Source organism: Somniosus microcephalus, chromosome 7 (assembly GCF_052327205.1).
Source record: "Somniosus microcephalus isolate GS21.2 chromosome 7, FLI_Smic_1.0, whole genome shotgun sequence".
In the NCBI taxonomy this organism is placed as follows: Eukaryota; Metazoa; Chordata; class Chondrichthyes; order Squaliformes; family Somniosidae; genus Somniosus; species Somniosus microcephalus.
The window spans coordinates 122,977,264-123,001,365 of NC_140993.1; the positions used below are offsets into that span (position 1 = coordinate 122,977,264).

Here is a 24,102-nt window from a genome sequence, read left to right on the forward strand (position 1 = left end):
CCACCTCAGCTCTTCCAATAACCTTTGAGAGCTCCGAACCCCTTTCGTTTGAATATTGAAGTTCATGTTCAAGTTTTTCCCATTTCAGAGTCCTGTCCTTCAGCATATGCAGGAGTTGGCTGACCGTTAACTCCTCTGACATCAGACGTTTTGTGTGCTCCTGCTCCATTTTCTCCATCAGCTGCTTCTGTTGTCTTTCCAGATTCTCCAACTCTATATCAAAGAACTCTTTCGTTGCATTCAACTCTTGCTCAAAACGGCGAAGCATTTGTTCTAATTGCTGTTGTAGTTTGAAATGGAGTTGAGTTCGAGCCCGGTGTCCCTCAGAAATGGGCACATCAGTAGACTTGCCAGACTCAGAATCCACAGTTAAACTATGTTGTTGTTGCTCAGTGGAATTCTGTGCTGAAACTTTGTCTTTTGCACCTGAGTTGGGCTTACCATCATCCGTTCCAGAATCTGGGCCGACTATCTTCACCGAGTTCTCACTCGTTATTGTTTGTAGGAAATGCCAGTCCATATTCATTTTCCTAATCCACTCCCGTCCTAGTAGTGGAGGACCTCCTTCAGATATCACATATAAGTCCATTATTTGACTGTCTTCGCCCTTGTGGACCACTGCAACCTCTATTTTCCCGATGGGGTACACTCTTTGCCCCGTGTATGTTTTCAATCTAATCCCCGTATCCTGTAGGGGAATATGTTGGAATAACTTTCCGTAATCTTTCTTATTTATGACCGTCAATGCCAATCCAGTGTCCAATTCCAGTTTTACTTGGACTCCTTCTATCTGAAGAGTGACCCAAATTGTCTGGAGGTCTGCACCCTTACCAGCGTTGAGTACTCTTAAGCTAGCCAGTTCATTACAGCTTAAGCTAGCCAGTTCATTACTGCTAGCGTCTGAATCGGACTCCTGTTCGGCCACCTTGTGTACCTTTGCGTATTTCCCTTGCGGTGACTTCTTGTTGCTGGTCTTCTTCCCTGACCTGCATACTCTAGCTATATGTCCAAGCCTACCACAAGTTCTACATTCTTGGTTTTTAAACCAACACTGGTTCTGATCATGCGTTGTCTTTCCACAACGATAACATTTGCCAGAACTCACACCCAATTTGTGTGCACTGAGCTCCGGTGACCGTAGCTGCATTACTGCCGTGCCTCTCGCTGCGGCTTCGTGTGCTGCTGCCATAGTGACCGCCTTCTCAAGCGTCAGCTCATTCTCCTCGAGCAGTCGCTTTTGTGTATCCTGTTTAAATAAACCACACACAAATTTGTCTCGTAGTGCATCTGTCAGGCCCGTTCGAAACTGGCAATATTTCGCTAATTTACGCAATTCCAGCAAATAATCAGCATTGCTTTCATGCTGTAGCTGCCTTCTGTCGTAAAATTTAAATCGTTCCGCTAGCATCAGCGGCGTGGGGTTTAGATGATCTTTCAGGACAGTAACAATCTCATCGAACGTCTTATCCGCCGGTTCATCTGGTGATAACAGGTGTTTCAATTGCCCGTATGTCTTCGCACCCATTAAATTTAATAATGTTAGTGCTTTATCAGCCTCACGAATTTTATTGGCCTTACAATAATTTTTAACTCGTTCAACATATATGGCCCAATCTTCGATGTCACTATCAAAGTTGCTAATATTCCCGTGTTTAGGCATTGTAGTACTTTATCAGATTTGCAATTTCTCAGATTTTTTTTTTACTGTTATCCAAGATGGCGGCTTCCCGCTCTTGCCGTCGTCCTCCGCCCACAAAATGGCGGTTTTCCCGCTTCTGCCTTCTTCCCCAGCGGTTTTCCCGTGAAAAATGGCGGCTTTCCCGCGCTTCTCGCTCTCCCCGCCCACTTCAATGGCGGTTTTCCCGCGCTTCTCGTCGCTGACTTTCAGCCCGACTGCGGCTCTTATCTCCTGTGCGATCGCTGGTGCGCCGCCCGCCCGAAACGGTTCTCAGCCCTTATCACCGGTGCGATCGCTGGCCCGCTAAGCGCCTCCCGCTTGAAGCGGCTCCCGGCCTCTGGCTCACCCGCTCGGCGGCTCTTGCTCGCTCCCTCCCGGGCTCTGGCTTACCCGCTCGCGCCCTCAGTGTCTGCCGACGCTGCGCCTTCCAGCCCGAGTGCGGCCCTTATCAGGGATTTCGATCGATTGCCCTTCTACCTCCGACTTCCCCCAGCCCTGTCTTTGCAGCCAACGCTGCTTGGCTTACCCACCACCGAGGTTGAAAAAGCTGCAGGATGTCTTCTGTCCTCCCGTTTTCAGTCGTTGATGGAGGCTTCAGGGTCCTAATGCCTGTCGCTTCCAGTCGCTGGAAGCTGTCAGGATTTCTGCTGCCCTTCAGTTTTCAGTGGGGTGTTGAGGATTGGAACCTCTCTTCAACGTCCTGTCTTTGGACGAAGCCGCTGTGGAATAACTGCCGCAGGGTTCGAACCGACTCGTCGCCAGTGTTAAGTATGTGTATTGTATTGAACAATTAACACAAAGACTTAAACGTATAACTCAAACAGGTCTTTACTGGTTGGAGGTAGGGACTATACATAGGTCTTTACTTCATGCCCACAGGCGGGAACTGAGGGGGATCAGTACCCACAGTACTATTTATACCCCTATGGCCAGGAGTGGTACTGCGTATCACTACGCCCAACAAGTAGTGCAGTCCTGTCCATAGGTTCAAAGTAGCACACATATTACATACACAACAGATAGTACTAGAGAAGGTAGTACTAGAGGCGGAAGTAATACCATATTAGATAGGAGCCGACTAAGAAAGACTACGAAAATTTCAAAAATGGGTTTAGAATGCATGTACGTAAACGCACAAAGTGTGGTGAATAAGGTTGGTGAGCTACAAGCACAATTAGCCGTGTGGCAATATGATGTTGTGGCAATAACCGAAATGTGGCTTAAAAACAGTGAGGACTGGGCACTTAATATTCAAGAGTACAAGGTGTTCAGAAAAGATAGGGAAGGAAAAAAGGGAGGTGGGGTGACAGTGCTGATTAAGGAAGACATTGTAGTTTTAGAAAGGGAGGATGTTCTTGAGGGGACAAGGACAGAGTCCATTTGGTTAGAGTTGTGGAGCAAAAAGGGTATGATCACGCTATTGGGGTATTCTATAGGCCTCCAAATAGTGAGAGGGAGGTACAGAAGCAAATGTGCAGGGAAATCGCAGAGATATGCAAGAGCTATAGAGCGGTGATATTGGGGGACTTTACCCAAATATTGATTGGGATAATGCTAGAGTAAAGGGAAAGGAGGTTAAGGAATTTCTGAAATGTGTTCAGAAGAATTTCCTTGACCAATATGTTCTTGGCCCAACTAGGAAGGAGGCATTGCTGAATCTGGTGCTGGGGTGAGGTGGGCCAGGTCGACCAAGTGTCTGTGGGAGAACATGGTACGACCAAGTGTCTGTGGGAGAACATGGGTACGAGTGATCATCGTATCATAAGATTTAGATTAGCAATGGAGAGGAGCAAGGAACAATCTAGAGTGGAACTTCTAAACTGGACTAGGGCTAACTTCAATGGGATGCGAAAGGCTCTAACCAGGGTAAAATGGAACCAAAGACTGACAGGAAAAACTGTAACGGAACAATGGGTGATCTTTAAGGAGGAGATGTTCCAAGTACAGGCTAGGTACATTCCAACAAAAGGGAAGGGTAAGGAAACCAATGCAAGGTCTCCTTGGGTGACAAGGGAGATAGAGACGATGATGAAACAAAAAAAGAGGGTGTATGATGCATGTCAGGTGAATTTTTCAAGGGAGAACCAGACCAAATACAATCAGTTGAGAGGAGATGTGAAGATGAAAATAAGATTGGCAAAGAGTGAATATGAGAGTAGAATGGCGGTTAACATAAAAGGGAACCCAAAAATCTTCTACTGGCATGTAAACAGTAAGCGGGTAGTAAGAGGCGGGTTGGGGCCTATTAGAGACAAAGAAGGTGATATATGCTTAGAGGCGCAGGGCAAGGCTAGAATATATAGGGGGTGGCGGGTGTGGCGCGTGCGCCCAGTCAATTATACCCCTGACTGTTGGTGAGCGGTTCGAATCGCTCCCACGCCCCTGGGTTCCAGACACCGGACTTAGGTGCAGGCGGCGATACAGAAGAAAATCGAGTAGACAAGTGGTTTGGATGTAAGAAAACCAAGATTTTATTAAAACAGGAATAAAACACAGCCTTATGAGAAATTACTGGTAAACAATTACAGGCATAAACAAAATGACTATGTACTTATACAGGGAATGGGGAACACATGGCACATCGAGGGAAAACAACTACTTTAACAATCCCCTTATCCTTATCCCTCCCCCTATACCTAACTAGATTAAGCTATGAGGGGCCAGAATTCATGCTCACCAATCCAAGGCTTGTTGCCTTAACCGTTGCGAGTTTTGAGGTTTGGCCCCCTGTCCTTTGGGGTACTCCATCGCCAGGTGGTCTCAGGGCACGGTGCTGGGGCTGTGGCTGCAGTACACCTTTCCTCTCCTCAGCTACCGTCATCGTCTCGTCGCGATGGGTTCTCTTCTTCTTCTCCCTTGGGCGGTCGTCGGCGGTAACGTTGCGTTGGCAGTCTTTACTGCTTAGATTTTTCTACCCATTCTTAGAACGGCATCATATTCGTAATATGAATTCTTCCCCAAGCGCCAGCTTATAACTAGGCGCTCGGTCTTTATCAATGCGTCTTTGCTGCCCTTCTCTGCTCTTGTCGGGTCTCTACCTTATTCTTCGTCTCGTTTCGTTTTGCCTCATTTTCTCTGCCCTCTTTCGTGGCCCAGGTGTCCTGGGTAACTTTGGACTCGGGTCTTGTTCCCCTCCTCTGCGCTTGGTATGGATGTCCTTGGTTGCTAAACAAAGCAGAGAGCGAGAAGAAAACCCGCCACGAGGCCAGGGCACGAGTACGGGCGGCAGCAGCCCACGAGGTCAGAGAAGAGCAAGTGGGAAGAGTCAAGAGGGAAGATTGGTACTGATGAGCCTACAATTATACTCCTTCGGATGGCCCGTAATCTGCACGCCAAATCAGGTCAGTCCATTGTTTAACTTTTGGCGGGCTGTTTTAAATGATTACACCAATTTAAACTAACTGGCTTTAGATAGCCGTTTATCGCACCTGATGGCCCGATGTCCGATGTCATTAATGCATTTTAATCGGCCTGTCCAGCCTTGGTGGCTTCCTTAAGCTGTTTCCGATTATTTATGCGGACAAACTAATGGCTTTACGCTTAGGCCTAACTGGGATGATCTGTTCCAATCTGACGAAATGCATAATCAGTGTTTGCTTAACTGTCTGGTTTTTCAAACACAAAGTCCTTTTCACAGAAATGCATTCTAAGTTTCGATTTCCCGAAACTGTCTGTTCTGTGCTACAGAGTCCAAGCTTTTAAAATCTTGCAGGCTTTTGGTCACGAGGTGCGGACGCCATCTTTTGGGTACCCTTTTTAAATTGCCCATGCAGGGTCCCTTTTTATTAATAACCTTGGGGGAATGTGGGAATTTTGCGAATCTTACAAATACTCAATGAGTACTTTGCATCGGTGTTTATTAAGGAGGTGGATGCTGACAAAATATCAGTAGAAGTGGAAAAGGTAGAAACAATGGAAGGGGCAAAAATTGATAGACAGGATGTACTAGAAAGGCTGGGTATGCTTAGAGTGGACCAGGAATACCAACCTTTACACTGGTGTAATTGGGGTTCAAATGGGAGTCCAGGCCTGAGTCTAGTGGCTATCTAGTGAAAAACGAATGGCTACCTAGCACTGCTTTCCTTGCTCCCCACTCCGCGCCCCCACCCCTCTGCCGAATGTCTAAGTTGTGTTCATAATGGTGCAGGTGCCACTGGCAGTATGCAAAGATAGTGACTGCCCCCTGAATCCAAATGCTTTTGCATCAAGAGTGGATGTTAGCAGCAGGTGTCCCCAGCAGTTACATATTCCCACAGATTTTCAGGGCCAGAATGTTATATTATGCAGTGAAAACAATATAATACAAGTCAGAGCTAAATTACCAGCTAAAAAATTATCCTGCTTTTCTTTCTAAGCCCCTCATTGTTGCCATCTATGACTCCATTTTGTCTTTCCATCAGAACAGTAAAATGGCTTCATGGCAGATTTCTCTGTAGGTTTGAAAAATGCTGCTTTGTATCTGCAAAAATATTTCTGTTCCTGTCACTTTTTTTGAAGTGAACTACCTCTTGTGTAATGTTCCATCCAATAGATCCAACCCAACCAGAAAAAGTAAAATCTTAATTTGTGAAGGTACATCAACTAAAATATCAGTTGAGGCCACAAGTTTTCCGCCCTTTGAGTTTGGATTTATAACGCACTGCACAATTGCGAAACCTGCTGCATAACTTAACGTGTTGGGCTGACTTCTCCTCTTTCGGGTGGAGTTTTGGTAGAGTGACACTGCCGCTCACCCCTCCATGTTTGCCCGGGCAGGGACACCACTGTAGCACCAGTAGATCCGATAAGCGGCTTAAAGGGGCATAAGCACCCTGAAGATTTGAATGAGGCCTCCCACTGAAGGGGCCGGCTGGAGGGAGAGGGGAACTCTACAAAGCCCAATCCCTCCATTTGGATATTTACCTCAAATTCCTGGGGCTTACCACCACCTTCCATCATGGCAGACCCGGGAAGCGGTGGTAAGTGTGGTGGAGAGCAAGAAAATCCACTCAGACCTCTGGGCCTGCCGCTATTTACATGTGATGGGTGGAAGGAGTGGGGAAACAGCGGTCCCTGCCGAGGGGTGGGGGGGCACAGAACCTTGTTCAGGTAGTGAGGAAGTAGTAGGCCTTACAACCCAAATATTCCAATGCTCTCCACCTGATTCACCTTTTTATGTTTAATAAGTGTACTTTGCTGTTTGCAAAGGTAACATATTTATCTGTATCGTGCATCACATTCTCACTTCTATATTTTTGATTACCTATACATGACCTCCAAATCAGCAGGTGTCAACCTATGACAGCTGATTATACTGTTATCTCCATTCTCCCCCATCAAAAATGCCAAACATAATATTTTGTTTATATCTAGAAAGCCATAAAAATTATTGCAAATAAGCTTGCTACTGGAAATCATGAACAGAACACAGAATAATACAGCAACTATTAAGCTACTTTAAAAACAAGGCGGCTATCAAATTTCCCAACCACAGAAACCAGGGACTAAATGGACTCAGTTACATGAAACTTAATAGGCTCAGTCTGATTGATAATTTAGAAAGTTGTTTTATTTAACCAATTTTCATGGAATAACTGCTTTCACAACTAACTTTTGGCAATGCTAATTAAAGACTATCTGGCTTAGAAAGCTTCCAATAACTTCCGAGAAACAAAAATATCAATTTTTAAAAAACTTGTCAACAGTGTCAACACAAGTTGCTATTTTTCACTGACAAATCAAAATGGCATGCTTACACTTAATTTTGCTAACCATATAAACAATTCTCCAATCTGAATGATCAAATGGAAAGATATTTTTAACACCATTTGCATTATAGCGTGTACTAGGTATAAAAATAAAGAAAAGGTCACGAACGTAGATATATGGAAAAAGCTGGGGTGTGGGACTATATTGGACAGCTCTTTCAAAGAGGCAGCACAAGCATGATGGGCCGAATGGCCTCCTTCCGTGCTATAAGATTATATGATTCTATTCTATGATTCCAAACAATCTTATACAAATTCAAACACTGGGGGAAGTGTTTTTGTATCAGGACTGTTACTGCTTTGTGCAAATGCAACATAACTTATTGAGAAAGATATTCACCTTTACTTACAACAGTAATATGCTACATTTGAACATGATGCTCCAAAAATAGCAGCTTGATCAAGAGGTTGCTCATATTTAAAACTTTCCAAAGAAAGCACTACAGTTGCCGTCACATTAAAATTGTTTAATAGTCTGCATTTTGCTGACACTGCAGACAAAATGCAATCACTGAAATATACTCAGACCAAGCATAATTTTCAGAGACAACATCAGTGTCATAGTACCATTGTACCTTGATAAAAAGTCGTGTATAACCTACAGTACATTTTGTTGTACACTACAGCCATAGCTGGTATGCAGAGGGCCTTTACATTATATAAAAAGAAAAATGTACATGAATGTTATTACATAGAATTAACAGCGCAGAAACAGGCATTCAGCCCAACAGGTCTATGCTGGTGTTTATGCTTCGCACGTGCCTCCTTCCACCCTACTTCACCTAACCTTATCAGCACATCCTTCTATTCCTTTCTCCCTCACATGTTTATCTAGCTTCCTCTTAAATGCATCGATGAGGAGAGACTTGAGACACTGAGATTATTTCAATGGAGCAGAGAAGGCTAAGAGGAGAATTAATAAAAGCTGTCAGCTGTGGCTTAGTAGTAGCACTCTCACTTCTGAGTCAGTAAGTTGTGGGTTCAAGTCCCACTCCAGAGACTTTAAAACAAAAAACAGGTAGACATAAAAGATCCCATATCATTATTTCAATAGAAGAGCAGGGGAACTCTACCCAGTGTCCTGGCCAATATTTATCCCTTCAACCAACATCAAATATTGGAGCAGAAAACTTTCTGTATTCAGTGCTGTTCATGTATATGAATAATACTGTCATTAATTAAAAAAAAGCAATACCGCATTTGCAAATATGAACACTATGTACTCTAAGGGGTAACATCAATGCCTGATAAGGTTTTTTCAGATCTAGATTTTTATTTGGTTGTGTGCATTAAAAGTTAAAATTAAAATTACTATTTAAAATACAATCACTTATGAATATATGAAGATGAATAACATATTGCATCTACAATGAATGCACAAAAAGAACCAAATCTGGTGTATAAATGGCTTTCACTGCTGATACCAAACATCAACGAATACTAACATTCTTAAAGCACCGAGGTCTCAGATACCAATCTGCCCATAAACTTGGAACTTTTCTTTAAAATAATATCAATTATTTTTCAAGAAAGAACAGTACTGTTTTGTAGCTGTAAATTTCACTTGTGTGTAGCACCGTAGGTCAAAGTATATATTGTCACATAAAACATGATCTTTGTGCTTATGAAATATAGGTATATTAATGTATTTTAGTGACATTTAAAATATTCACTGTACAATGTTTAAAATTATAATATAAAGATTGTTATTTAATTACTTTAATAACAGGCTTTATAACTGAGCATCTCAAATGTTACATCAAATCAGTGTTATATTTGGTACTATGGTTGACTTGTTACAAAACTTTATATAAAATTAGAAAATAAAAATATAATCCGACAATAATTAATTTGAGGCATAATGATGAGCACCATATTTGTGCACAATACATCCCTGGCTTTGTGCAGCTGTGAGGTACATTTGGTAGAATGAAGACAATGGGTCTTTACACAATCACCACCATGGCCTTTGAAGCTTCCTCATAAACAATAATCGATCCACACAGTTGGAAAATGCCAAATGGTTAGTCTTTGGACAGTGTATGTGAAGACAACATAATCACTTCTCAGTGAATGTTACCTTAATATTTATCACTGCTTCAAATAATAAATTAATTAAAAAATGTAAATCATAACTGTGGTATCTATGTAATGAGTTTTTAAATGATAAGATATCTTGACACAATGATAAATAGTGATGCTTTTCAAACAAATGACTACATTCCTGTAGTGTGAGCAGTTTAATATTAGAACTGCAAGTAGTTTTGTTCCATAATTCATTGCTAAGGGCCACTTTAGTACTTTGATTAAACTGACTCGTTCTCTCAAATGAGACATTGCTTAACGTGAGAAAAGGGACGAGTGCAGAGTGCCAGCAGTGGCCAAAATGTGACCAGAAAGTTCTATTTTTCCCCTGTCTTTGTTTGTTATCTAGACATCAGTAGACCATGCAAGAGGTTGAGAAGCATCTTGTTCTTTTTTTCCAAAGTACAGTTTTCTTTTTTCCCAGAGCTGCACAGAAGGTCATTTTCTGCTTTCTGACTTTGTGCAGACAGGACAACATCTCCCTTTCTTTTTGGTAGATTTGGTGCACTTGAGAAGGGGACATTTCTCCACATAGCAGGTCACCTGGCCATCCTGGAAAAAAGAATCAGCAGAATAAGTATTAAGGGTTTCCTACAGTTGTATTGATTGTCAACACGTATTGCACATTCCTGTGGGAAAAATGCATTTCAGTCAAACATCTTAGTCGTAGATTCGCATTCTTCAAAAAGGTTCACAGTGGGAATTTATTCATGGTTATTTTTCACCTATATCTATCTCAAGTGTACATTGAACCTGAATTATTAATTAGCCAGATTAATTCTTCATTGACTTATTTTAAAGGGAATATGTTCCCCTGCCTCTGGAGATTATATGAATGTACTAGCTGTCCAGAACAAACTATATTGTTAACCATAATGAGAGCATGGGGAGGGGGGGGGGCGGCGAGAGGGGGGGGATTTTTAATTGCTGGCTGCCCGTTTCTTACCTGAAAAATTGGCAGCCAGCTGTTGAAAATTGGGGGTGGGGGAAAGCGGTTCAGCTTGCCAGCCCCTTGCAGACCCAAGGCACGGATTGGTCAGGGACAGTCAGCATGGATTTGTTGGGGGAAGGTCGTGTCTGACTAACTTGATTGAATTTTTTGAAGCGGTAACAAGGAGGGTTGATGAGGGTAGTGCAGTTGATGTAGTCTATATGGATTTTAGCAAGGCTTTTGATAAGGTCCCGCATAGCAGACTGGTCACGAAAGTAAAAGCCTATGGGATCCAAGGCAAAGTGGCAAGTTGGATCCAAAATTGGCTCAGAGGCAGGAAACAAAGGGTAATGGTCGAAGGATGTTTTTGTGACTGGAAGGCTGTTTCCAGTGGGGTTCCACAGGGCTCAGTACTGGGTCCTTTGCTTTTTGTGGTATATATCAATGATTTGGACTTGGATGTAGGAAGTATGATTAAGAAGTTTGCAGATGATACACAAATTGGCCGTGTGGTTGATAATGGAGAAGAAAGCTGCAGACTGCAGGAAGATATCAATGGATTGGTCAGGTGGGCAGAACAGTGGCAAATGGAATTCAATCTGGAAAACTGTGAGGTAATGCATTTGGGGAGGGTTAGCAAGGCATGGGAATACACTATAAATGGTAGGACACTAAGAAGTGCAGAAGATCAGAGGGACCTTGGAGTGCATGTCCACAGATCCCTGAAGGTAGCAGAACCGATAGATACTTGTCTTTATTAGCCGAGGCATAGAATATAAGAGCAGGGAGGTTATGCTTGAACTGTATAAAACTAGTGAGGACACAGCTAGAATACTGCGTGCAGTTCTGGTCACCACATTACAGGAAGGATGTGATTGCACTAGAGGGGGTGCAGAGGAGATTTATGAGGATGTTGCCTGGGCTGGGGAATTTTAGCTATGAGGAAAGATTGGATAGGCTGGGGTTGTTTTCTTTGGAACAGAGGAGGTTGAGGGGGGACCTAATTGAGGTGTATAAAGTTATGAAGGGCCTAGATAGAGTGGATAGGAAGGACCTATTTCCCTTAGCAGAAGGGTCACTAACCAGGGGGCATAGATTTAAAGTAATTGCTCAGAAGTTTAGAGGGGATTGGAGGATAATTCTTTTTCACCCAGAGGGTGGTGGGGGTCTTGAACTCACTGTCTGAAAGGGTAGTAGAGGCAGAGACACTCATCACTTTTAAAAAGTACTTGGATATGCACTTGAAGTGCCATAACCTACAGGGCTATGGACCAAGAGCTGGAAAGTGGAATTAGGGTGGATAGCTCTTTGTCGGCCGGCACGGACAAGATGGGCCAAATGGCCTCCTTCTGTGCTGTAAATTTCTACGATTCTATGATTAATGCAATTTTCAGGCAGGCCTGTAAATGGACGAACAGCTGTTCAAATATGCAAATTGGGATCTTATGCTGTTGTAAGACCCCAACTGCAATTTTGAAGTACAAATGGGCAGAGAATGAGGCGTCCATTTGTAGCAGGTGGTAAGCAGACTAATCAGCAGTTTATAAAAGGATTGTTGGTGGCCATTCCACAAAAGGACCCAAAATGCCGGCCAGCTCAGTGTGGGAGCTGGTATGATTTCCCGCCCCTCCACACTGGTGAACTGTAGTGGAGTGCCCGCAGCTCCACGAAGACATTCAAGTGAGGCCCATGTCTGAAAACGGATACAAACGGCATTTTATGTTGTTTTTTCGAGGGATTCTGTTGATCTTCCACCAATTTTACAGCAATCAATTGGAAGAACCCTGTGGAATTTCAGGGTGACTATGTTTGTACGTAGGTGAGATGATAGTCTTGCCCACTGTGCAGAGTCCAATTATCAATTATAGAAATGGAAAATGGAACTGAAAGCTGATCTGGTAAGAACAATGAACTGAAGGTGGGTAGTAATGGTAAGTCTTTATGTCAAAAGATGTTAAATTTGACACACCTTGGGTTGGAGTGTTCGCCTTCGGCAGACAGAGCTCCTGCATGCCCACATTGCCAAAAGCCCACCTCATTTTCCAAGCAGGATGGGTTTAGAGCAGCATTCCCAGTCCTGAATAGCTGCACAGCTGCTGCTTAAAGGAGCAGACATGTTGGAAATTCTGGAGGACAGAGACAATTAAAAGTCTCAAGAATGCCAGAAGGAGCAGTAGGATTTCAACTATGGCAAAAATTCCCTGCTTCTCTGATGCCTCTGTAGAATTTCTATTGGCTGAGAGATGGGCAAGAAAAGACTTGTGAAACAGGACAGGTATCCACAGAAGAGGGCAGTCCAGGTGTTATGGAGGAAGCTGGCTCAGGTATTGAGTTCAACCTCTACCACTTCACGCATGACCACGCAATGCAGTAAAACGTTTAATGACCTCATGAGGTTGGCTAAGGTAAGGGAAGTTATGAGTACTCATGCTCATTCTAAAAACTATGTTAGCAGCATGACTCATGGCGATGTCCATGGGATGGCCAGGCAGTCAATCATGCGACACCCGGTCTTGGCGAGCAACCTCAGTGTTGGGCAAATTTCTGCCGCTTCCCACCGACTTTCCTTCTGGAACATGTGGGAAGTCGGCTGGTTGCATTTGTATGAGACCCGGGAATTTAAATACCCTGGACCTCTATTGTGCTGCAGTGGGTGAGTTTTGAACTCACACCAATTGTGGGGCGGGAGTTGGGGAGGTAATATTTAACATAACCAACGTGCAACATGGCAGATTGATTGCCCATTTTACTTTCCATTGACTTCAGTGGAAAATAAAATCGGGTGACTTGTAAATTAGACGGCTGATCTGATCGTACCAGTTTCCCACTGGGCGAATTAGGTTAAAATAACCTGTCCAAAACTGACCCGATGACACCTGGCCCCCAATTAAAATTGAGGCTTTGGATCTCCAGATCTCTTTCATTGATGATCATGTATAGAACAGACATTTCAATTAAAAGTTCCATAAATTACTGGTTGTGTAGTTAGTAGTGGGAAATTGCAAGGATTTATCCATGGAATAAAAAGCAAAATGCTCCAGTTGCTGGAAATGTGAAATGTAAACAGAACATTCAGGAAACACACAAGGGGAGGTGGGTATGGAGGCGGGATTGCCGAGAAAATGGCAGAATTTGGGGGTGGGCTCAACCCGCCCCCAACCTGCCTCCATGCCATCTTCCCAGGAGGCGGTTAGCCGTCCTGCGCGGGGTCCCATCTCCTTGGAGGCGGGAAGGGATTAAAGCCAATTAACTGCCTGTTAACAGGTAGTTAACAGGCAGAAAATAGGCTTATCACCATTTTGCCCACACAAGTGGGGGCTTCGCGAAGGCATGAACCCCGCCAGGGTCAGCCAGGCGAGCAGTGGGTCTGCAGGGGTTGGAGGGGTCCAAAAGTGTGCTGTGGAGGTAAGTGATGGGTGCAAGAGTGGAGAGGTGAGTATCTGAGGTAAGTGGAAAGTGTTAGAAAAAGTGTATTTACCTTTGTTTCTTCCTGCAGGCTTCAGTCAGTGGGTATGCGGAGAGTCTCGCACCACCGCGGTAGAGATGACAGATGGCCGTTGCATTCTCCAATGCAACAACTATCTCATTTCTGCAAAAGAAAGAGGTTTGATGAGGTCTTGAATTCAAGACCTCATCAAACTACAGAGAATTTCACTGTTTGACAGCTTCACAGATGAAATGTCATACGTTGATGTTCTGTGCAACCGGCTTTCCCTTAATTGGCCTGCTAAGCCTGCTGGGCGGGTTTAACAAGGTTAATCAAGGGAAAATAGCGTGGTTTGGCCAGAAGTTGATGGAGGCAGGACTGAAACCCGAGAAGTGGGAGTCCCGCCTCCAAAAGCTCCCCATTGGCAAAATCACCCCCAAGAAGTCAGTCGGCATCTGTGGACAGAACAAACAAGCTAATATTTCAGGAGCTTTGAAGAAGGGGCTCTTACTAAAATAACCCTGAAACAGTTGTTGGGTTTCTTGGATTTAAATAATTGACTAATCAATTCAAAACAAAGATGTCAATCATACCTATAACTAAACCACTCACACAGCTTTGTTTACATTTGAATTATATAGATTGCTTCCTCTCTTAAGCTTGTACCCTAAGAGACAAAGGCCTAGAAATTGGCCCACTTACTGTCATGAGTCACCACCGCAATCCAGTCTAGAAATGGCGGCCGCCACTCTAGCACCCATCTCTGGTGTGGGATTCAGTGGCTGCCATTTTGGTGAGGGCCTTAGTGCTGACAATAGCAGCGCTGGCCCTGGAAATGTAAATTAAGAGAGGGTGACGTCAGTCGATGTGCAATGCCGAGTTCAGCACTGGCTCCTAAGCTTGCCATGATAACCCAGCATTCAGCAGACTGACAGAGGTGCTGTCAGCACCTCTTAAAGGGACACAGACATCTTTCAGGTAAGTTTGCATTTAAGCTTTTGGACTGTATTTTTTAAATTTTATTTAAGTAGTGACTTGGTGCAATACATGTTAAAAGTTTTTTTTAAGAGTGCAGGGAGTGCTGCTGGATGCTTGCAAGGCTTCAGATGGTAAAGGAAGCCTCAGAGAAGACAGAAAATGCTGGGAATACTCAGCATATCTGGAGAGAGAGTTCAAGTCTCAGGTTGAGATGCTGCCTGACCAGCTGAGTAGTTCCAGCATTTTATGCTGTCGTTTCAGATTTACAGCATCCTCTCGCAGAGGGAAAAGGAAGACACAGAAGAGGAGGAAGCAGATGAGGAGGGAGCAGAAGGAAGGAGGGAACCCAGACAGCCCTTTTCTGGTCAGGATATCTGGGATGGAATCATCCACCTATGGTACTAGTGACCACAACCCCAATTCCCCTTTCAACTTTTGTCCCACACCTTACCTTCCCTCTGTTACTGATCATCACAGTGTCCTCTTGGCCACAATGCTGAAATAATAGCCACCACAAAGCACTCTTTCCAACCCAACTTTATACATCTATCCATCCAATATGACATCAGAAATCAACTCATCACCTTTATACATTCCCTTAGTGACTGTCTTGTGTGTGCCTTTGCCTATCCTACAGATGTCATGCAGTGCTAGCCCAGTGGCTACAGCATGGCTGATGGAAGTTCTTCTTCTTCTTCCTCCCTCGTGATTGGCACAGATTGTTGTTAGGTGAGTGATGTGGGGGAGGGAGCCATGCATTGAGAAGTGTGTGAGGCTAGTGGTGCAGTTGGTAGGAGACGACTTTTGAAGATGCATTCACTGACCTTGACCACTGGTCTGAGGTCATGAAGCTTCTTTGGGCACCGGAGCCAGGTTATGGTGGCAAAACTGCTGGCAGTAATGGCCTCGGTGATGTGGTCCCACTTCCTTCTTTCTGGAGGGCCTCCTGGCCTCTGTGGGTAGAGGACCTCTCTTGCAGTGTTGACCCCCTGCACAAAGCTGGAGTGCTGTGTGCGAGACCCTGGGTGCCACTTCCCTGGTTTGTTGAGTCATTTGTGTTAGTGCTGAAGCAGTTTTCCCATTTTTTTTAGGTGCAGAAGGGAATTCAGCATAATAGCTGAAGACTGCCATTTGGGAATTCTTTTTAACGTTAATTTATTTTTCAGAAGGCAGTTGAGCTGTAACGGCTGAAAATTGCACATTTTTACATCATTTTTATTTTTATCATTTCAGAAGGCATTACCCTTTTAAGATCCCACAACGCTTTGCGAAGTCACAGCCTCGCTTTCAGAGGGTGTTCAAAGCTGCAATGCTGCTTGTGGATGCCACATTGGGGCCTGCTGCCAGGACGATTGCCAGCAGGAGGGCATTACACGTTGAGTTTAGTATTGGGCTACTAATCATTAGTCCCCAGCGCCAATTTTTCTGTCCTACCAGCACCACCATTGTCGGTGGCCGTTAATCCGCACCCATGGTAGTACCGGTAACTTTCATGGCGTACTCGAATTTTAGCCCAATATTTCTATTGATTTAGGCCAGGGATATGGGACCCGAAATTCTGGGGTCCCTACTCTGCCACTGTCTGCTGGAGAGAATCCCAAACCTACTGCTTCATTAGGGGAAAGGCAGAGGTCATTAGCAACCAAAGGTGAATCCGAGGCAGGAACATTCCAAAGGTAAAAGGAAGGCCCACAATGGAAGGCTCTTAGGAAGCATGGCTTCCACTGGCCTAATGAGGGCACACTGGGCGGGACTCCCAGGTTAGCTTTGGATCATTATTGGGGCAGAAACCAGGTGGACAAGGATTCCGCCCCAGTGTCCTTACCCCAATGTCCTGACCTGGTTGTGCCCTCTGACACCCCAGGAATTTTGGCCCCATCAAATTGAACTGCAGTATGTTTTTAAATTCCTTATTTTGATGAAGGGATTTAAAAGGACAGCCACCAAAGACAAAAGTGCTTTCACAGAATGGTCAAAATAGAGATATTAGAAGGATATGTTGAAAGGGTGAGATGAAGTAAGGTGGGAGGAGGCTCATGTGATGCATAAACACCAGCATAGACCTGTTGGGCTGAATGACCTGTTTCTGTGCTGTAAATACTATCTATCTATATATATATTAGCTGGGGAGCCCCGCGTTGCGAGGGCAATTATGGGGCGCTTGGTCTCCCTGCCCCTGTGTGTGCCCCCTCTCCCTGTCATGTCCTCTCCCTGTCCTATCCCTCCCTCCCCTCCCCTCTCTCCCTCCCCTGTCTCCCTCCCCCACCCCCACACCTACCCTCCCCTCGCCCACCCCCTCCCCTCCCCCACTCCCCTCTGTCCCTCTCTCCGGCCCCTCCCCCTGCCTAGCGCCTGAGGTCCGGAGCTGAGGTCCGCCGCGTATCGCGCGGCTGATGGACGGCCGCTGTGGGCGGGCGGGCGGCGCATGCGCGGTCAGTGCGGGCGGCGCATGCGCGGTCAGTGCGGGCGGCGCATGCGCGGTCAGTGCGGGCGGCGCGAGCCCCCCGCGATTTCCCGAGGCTCGCCCCCCCGCGATTTCCCGAGGCTCTCCCCCCCCCCCGCGATTTCCCGAGGCTCTCCACCACCCCCCCGCGATTTCCCGAGGCTCTCCCCCCCGCGATTTCCCGAGGCTCTCCCCCCCCGCGATTTCCCGAGGCTCTCCCCCCCCCCGCGATTTCCCAAGGCTCTCCCCCCCCCGCGATTTCCTGAGGCTCTCCCCCCCCCTATTAAATTGTTATTTAATTCCCTAACACATCATTAAAATATTTACCTTAGTTCCCTAACACACAGAAAGTGTGGGGGAAAAAATTGTGAAAAATCAAGATGGCGGCCACTCACCTCGGTTCAGAAGGATAAGGCCCGCCCACACACGCACCGATTGGTCGACCGGTCAGGTCACCGAAGCGTAGGATTGGTCAATCGTCGAGTCACTCGACACTCAACTGTAGGAAGGAACCCGCCGTCCGATTGGTCGACCTCGACGTCACACGGTCGCTAATGAGATGCTAATGAGCGGAACGCTGAACGTTTTTGGGATACCGCGGGCGGGATTTTTGTCTGGCCGAAACGTAAATACATCTATGACCGGTCCGGAATCGCAAGCCTTCTTTTGAGGTGACGCGCGCGTCGGTACGCTCTGTAACTTTCAAACGTATAGAGAACGGACAGACATCGGGACAGACAGACATCGGGACAGACAGAAGAGCTCTTTTATATATATATAGATAACTAGCTGGGGAGCCCCGTGTTGCGAGGGCAATTTTGGGGCGCGAGGGCAATTTTGGGGCGTTTGGTCTCCCTGCCCCTGTGTGTCCCCCCTCTCCCTGTCATGTCCTCTCCCTGTCCTATCCCTCCCCTCTCTCCCTCCCCTCTCTCCCTCCCTTCCCTCCCTCCCTCCCCTCCCTCCCCTCCCTCTCCTCCTCCCCCGCTCCCCTCCTCCCCCGCTCCCCTCCTCCGCTCCCCCGCTCCCCTCCTCCCCTCCTTCCTCCCCTCCCCCGCTCCCCCACTCCCCTCCTCCCCCGCTCCCCCACTCCCCTCCTCCCCCACTCCCCCACTCCCCTGCTCCCCCACTCCCCTCTGTCCCTCTCTCCGGCCCCTCCCCCTGCCTAGCGCCTGAGGTCCGGTGCCGTTGCTGAGGTCCCCCGCGTATCGCGCGGCTGATGGACGGCCGCTGCGGGCGGGCGGGCAGCGCATGCGCGGTGAGTGCAGGCGGCGCATGCGCGGTGAGTGCGGGCGGCGCATGCGTGGTCAGTGCGAGCGGCCCGCGGGAGCCGGCAAGGCCGTTAGCGAGCGGGAAACTTCGGGCGGCGCGCCCGCGCTCCGTCCGCGACACCTGAGAGGGGGAAGTAGAGAGAGACAGAGAGGGAAGAGGAGAAGGAGAGAGAGGGAAGAGGAGAGAGGGAAGAGGAGAAGGAGAGAGAGGGAAGAGGAGAAGGAGAGAGAGAGAGGGAAGAAAGAGAGAGAGAGAGAGAGAGAAATTTTTTCAGCTTCAGGCCCCGAGTCCCCCCTGCGCGAGGGTGAGGAGGAGGGGGGGGGTTGCTAAACACAATATAAAACTCAAATAAATTGTTAATTAATTGCCTAACACATAATTGAAATATTTACCTTAGTTCCCTAACACACAGAAAGTGTGGGGGAAAAAATCGTGGAAAATCAAGATGGCGGCCACTCACCTCGGTTCAGAAGGATAAGGCCCGCCCACACACGCACCGATTGGTCGACCGGTCAGGTCACCGAAGCGTAGGATTGGTCAATCGTCGAGTCACTCGACACTCAACTGTAGGAAGACCTCGACGTCACACGGTCGCTAATGAGATGCTAATGAGCGGAACGCTGAACGTTTTTGGGATACCGCGGGTGGGATTTTTGTCCAGCCGAAACGTAAATACGCCGATGACCGGTCCGGAATCGCAAGCTTTCTTTTGAGGCGATGCGCGCGTCGGTACGCTCGACAGACAGACAGACAGACAGACAGACAGAAGAGCCGCTTTATATATATAGATAATTGCTCTTCTGTCTGTCTGTCTGTCTGTCTGTCCTCTATACACTCGAAAGTTATAGAGCGTACCTACACGTGTGTTACATCAAAAGAAAGCTTACGATTCCGGAACGGTCATAAGCGTATTTACTTTTCGGTGAGACAAAAATTGTGCCGACGATATCCAAAAAACTTTCAAAATTCTGCTCATTAGCGGTTGACCAATCCTACGGGGGAATTAGCATTGAGTGACTATGATGTCGAAGAGCTGCTATGATGTCAGAGCAGTTTTTGTGCTGTCATAAAGAAATCAATGCTTTCACTGTGCCCAGCCTACTCAGCTGGGGTGACTCGGGCCGGGCCTGTTCCTCTCTTCTCTATCTCCTTCCCTCACCCTCTCCTTCTCTCTCTCTCTCCTTCCCTCTCTCTCTCTCAGTTCAGTTCAAATGCTTTATTGGCATGAAAGTTTACAGAGCCTGTTCCTCTCTTCTCTCTCTCCTTCCCTCTCTCTCTCTCCTTCCCTCTCTCTCACTCTCTCTCTCCTTCCCTCTCCCTCTCTGTCTCTTCTTCCCTCTCCCTCTCTGTCTCTCCTTCCCTCTCTCTCTCTGTCTCTCCTTCCCTCTCTCTCTCTCTCCTTCCCTCTCTCTCTCTCTCCTTCCCTCTGTCTCTCTCTCCTTCCCTCTCTCTCTCTCTGTCTCTCTCTCCTTCCCTCTCTGTCTCTCTCTCTCCTTCCCTTTCTGTGTCTCTCTCTCCTTCCCTCTCTCTCTCGCTCTCTCCTTCCCTCTCTCTCTCTCTCCTTCCCTCTCTCTCTCTCTCTCCTTCCCTCTCTCTCTCTTTCTCTCTCCTTCTCTCTCTCTCTCTCCTTCCCTCTCCCTCTCTGTCTCTCCTTCCCTCTCTCTCTCTGTCTCTCCTTCCCTCTCTCTCTCCTTCCCTCTCTCTCTCCTTCCCTCTCTCTCTCTCTCTCTCTCCTTCCCTCTCTGTCTCTTTCTCTCCTTCCCTCTCTCTCTCTCTCTCTCATTCCCTCTCTCTCTGTCTCTCTCTCCTTCCCTCTCCAAACGGGGCGATACCGAATTTCTAGCCCTCTCCCTCTGTCTCCCCCCAATCTCTCTCTCTCTCCCCGTCTCTTTATCCAATTCCAATTCCAATTCCAATTCAAATGCTTTATTGGCATGAAAGTTTAAAGAGAACCATATTGCCAAAGCTTACATAGCAAAAAGGTACAGTTTTCCAACATTCTGTAGGTGTCAATCGATTTGACATTTGTTGGGTACATACAATATTACTTTTAAACAATATTAATTTTAAAGTCTTTCTACTTCATTTGGTACGTTCAATATTAATTTTAAACAGTCTTAATTTTAAACAGTCCTCAGGTTGTGACATGTTGTTACATATTTGGCCCCAAGGTATGGTCTGTCTCCTTCTCCCAGGACTAATCTCAATTTTGACAGGTCATCCAATTCCTTGAAATCTGGGGTTGTTTGGCTTAGCTTGTTGAATAATATGTTTCTTGATGTGTTGAATTTTTCGCATTTTAGGAGGAAATGCATTTCTGTTTCTCTCTCTGTCTCCCAGTCTCTCTCTCTCTGTCTCCCAGTCTCTCTATCTCTTCATCCAGTCTCTCTCTCTCTCCCCCAGTTTCTCTCTCTCTCCCTGTCTCGCTCTCCCCCTCAGTCTCTCTCTCTCTCTCTCTCTCTCTCCCAGTCTCTCTCTCTCCCCCAGTCTCCCAGTCTCTCTCTCTCCTCCAGACTCTCCCTCCTCCAGTCTCTCTCTCCCAGTCTCTCTCTCTCTCAGTCTCTCTCTCCTCCAGTCTTTCCCTCCTCCAGTATCTCTCTCTCTCCCCCCAATCTCTCTCTCGCTCCCTGTCTCTCTATCTCTCTCTCTCTGTCTCCCAGTCTCTCTATCTCTCTCTCTCCCCAGTCTCTCTCTCCCTTCCCCCATCTCTCTCTCTCCCCCAGTCTCTCTCTCTCTCTCTCCCGTCTCTCTCCCTCAGTCTCTCTCTCTCTCCCCCAGTCTCTCTCTCTCTCCCCAGTCTCTCTCCTCCCCCTCCCCCAGTCTCTCTCTCTCTCTCCCCAGTCTCTCTCCCCCCAGTCTCTCTGCTCTCTCTCTCTCCCGTCTCTCTCTCTCTCTCCCAGTCTCTCTCTCTCCCCGAGTCGCTCTCTCTCTCCCCCTTAGTCTCTCTCTATCTCCCCAGTCTCTCTCTCTCTCTCCCCGTCTCTCACTCTCCCCCCCCAGACGCTCTCTCTCTCCCAGTCTCTCTCTCTCTCCCCCAGTCTCTCTCTCCCCCCAGTCTCTCTCTCTCTCTCTCTCTCCCCGTCTCTCACTCTCCCCCCTGACGCTCTCGCTCTCCCCCAGTCTCTCTCCCCTCCAGTCTCTCTCTCTCTCCCCTCCAGTCTCTCTCTCCCCCAGTCTCTCTCTCCCCCAGTCTCTCTCTCTCTCTCCCCCACTCTCCCTCTCCCCCCAGTCTCTCTCTCTCTCCCCCACTCTCTCCCTCTCCCTCCACTCTCTCCCTCTCCCCCCAAGTCTCTCTCTCTCTCTCTCTCTCTCCCCGTCTCTCTCTCTCTCCCCTCAGTCTCTATCTCTCTCCCCCCCCACCCCCCTGGTCTCTCCCTCCCCCCCCAGTCTCTCTCTCGCTCTCTCTCTCTCTATCTCCCCAGTCTCTCTCTCGCTCTCTCTCTCTATCTCCCCAGTCTCTCTCTCTCTCCCCAGTCTCTCTCTCCCTTCCCCCGTCTCTCTCTCCCTTCCCCCGTATCTCTCTCCCCGTCTCTCTCCCCCAGTTTCTCTCTCCCTGTCTCGCTCTCCCCCTCAGTCTCTCTCTCTCTCTCTCTCTCTCTCTCTCTCCCAGTCTCTCTCTCTCCCCCAGTCTCCCAGTCTCTCTCTCTCCTCCAGACTCTCCCTCCTCCAGTCTCTCTCTCCCAGTCTCTCTCTCTCTCAGTCTCTCTCTCCTCCAGTCTTTCCCTCCTCCAGTATCTCTCTCTCCCCCCAATCTCTCTCTCGCTCCCTGTCTCTCTATCTCTCTCTCTGTCTCCCAGTCTCTCTATCTCTCTCTCTCCCCAGTCTCTCTCTCCCTTCCCCCATCTCTCTCTCTCCCCCAGTCTCTCTCTCTCTCTCTCCCGTCTCTCTCCCTCAGTCTCTCTCTCTCCCCAGTCTCTCTCCTCCCCCTCCCCCAGTCTCTCTCTCTCTCTCCCCAGTCTCTCTCCTCTCTCTCCCCCCAGTCTCTCTGCTCTCTCTCTCTCCCGTCTCTCTCTCTCTCCCAGTCTCTCTCTGTCCCCCTGAGTCGCTCTCTCTCTCCCCCTTAGTCTCTCTCTATCTCCCCAGTCTTTCTCTCTCTCTCCCCGTCTCTCACTCTCCCCCCCAGATGCTCTCTCTCTCCCAGTCTCTCTCTCTCTCCCCCAGTCTCTCTCTCCCCCCAGTCTCTCTCTCTCTCTCTCTCTCCCCGTCTCTCACTCTCCCCCCTGACGCTCTCGCTCTCCCCCAGTCTCTCTCCCCTCCAGTCTCTCTCTCTCTCCCCTCCAGTCTCTCTCTCCCCCAGTCTCTCTCTCCCCCCAGTCTCTCTCTCTCTCTCCCCCACTCTCCCTCTCCCCCCAGTCTCTCTCTCTCTCTCCCCCACTCTCTCCCTCTCCCTCCACTCTCTCCCTCTCCCCCCAAGTCTCTCTCTCTCTCTCTCCCCGTCTCTCTCTCTCTCCCCTCAGTCTCTATCTCTCTCCCCCCCCACCCCCCTGGTCTCTCCCTCCCCCCCCAGTCTCTCTCTCGCTCTCTCTCTCTCTATCTCCCCAGTCTCTCTCTCGCTCTCTCTCTCTATCTCCCCAGTCTCTCTCTCTCTCCCCAGTCTCTCTCTCCCTTCCCCCGTCTCTCTCTCCCTTCCCCCGTATCTCTCTCCCCGTCTCTCTCCCCCAGTCTCTCTCTCTCTCCCCCTCAGTCTCTCTCTCTCTCTCTCTCTACCTCCCCATTCTCTCTCTCCACAGTCTCTCTCCGCCCTCTCCCCCCAGTCTCTCTACTCTCTGTGATGAAATATGTCATTCATCAGACTCTGTAGTTAACTACATATATTGTATTGCCTGCTCCGGTGCTTTACCTTGTATTGTGTATAGTGGACCGCCCCCTTTGTGTGTCGGCTCCGCCCATACCTGGCCCTACTTAAGACAAGCCCAGGCTTGTCTTGCAGCAGAACAGCAGCATGCTAGGTGAAGCCACAGGCATCTTTTCTTTGCTAATAAAAGCCTTGTTTTATTCAGTTTACTTTGAGTCTTGAAGTCATTGAGGCGCATCAATTTTATTAGCAAACTTTAACGATGGATCAACTTTTGAAACCGGAACGCTTGGATTTGGACCCGCATGCTTCAGATGCATCGGCACGGTTTGGACACTGGTTCCAGTGCTTGGAATTCTTTATGGCCAACTCCGAAGCCGTCACAGCCTCTAAAGCCACCGGAGATGTGAAACTCAGGATCCTGCAGAATTTGGGTAAGCCACCGGGTTTTTCCACTCATCCAAGACGCCGCCACCTACCTGGATGCCTGCAACATTCTGAAGGCCCACTATCAGCGGCCTACCAATGAGGTGTACGCCAGGCACCTGCTTGCTACCTGCACACAGCGACCCGGAGAGTTGCTAGAGGACTTTCTAGTCACACTAAAAGTGCTTGGCAAAGACTGCAAATGCAAAGACGTGAAAGCCACGGTATACACAGACGAGCTTATTCGGGATGCCTTTATCGCAGGCCTCAGCTCTAATTACATCCGGCAGAGACTGCTAGAGAAAACGGGCCTAGATCTGACA

General features: G+C 47.6%; 1 protein-coding gene across 1 annotated transcript in view; it reads right to left on the bottom strand.

Moving 5' to 3' along the window:
* Nucleotides 1-7,877: 7,877 nt before the first annotated feature.
* The window catches only part of LOC147114870 (peroxidasin homolog), a 1,146,739-nt gene continuing 1,130,514 nt past the window's right edge, over nucleotides 7,878-24,102 (bottom strand). Inside the window, exon 23 of the mRNA XM_085992898.1 lies at nucleotides 7,878-10,062. Coding sequence (XP_085849024.1) covers nucleotides 9,949-10,062 — 114 coding nt within the window. The 3' untranslated portion in view covers nucleotides 7,878-9,948. The remainder of the gene's footprint in view (nucleotides 10,063-24,102) is intronic.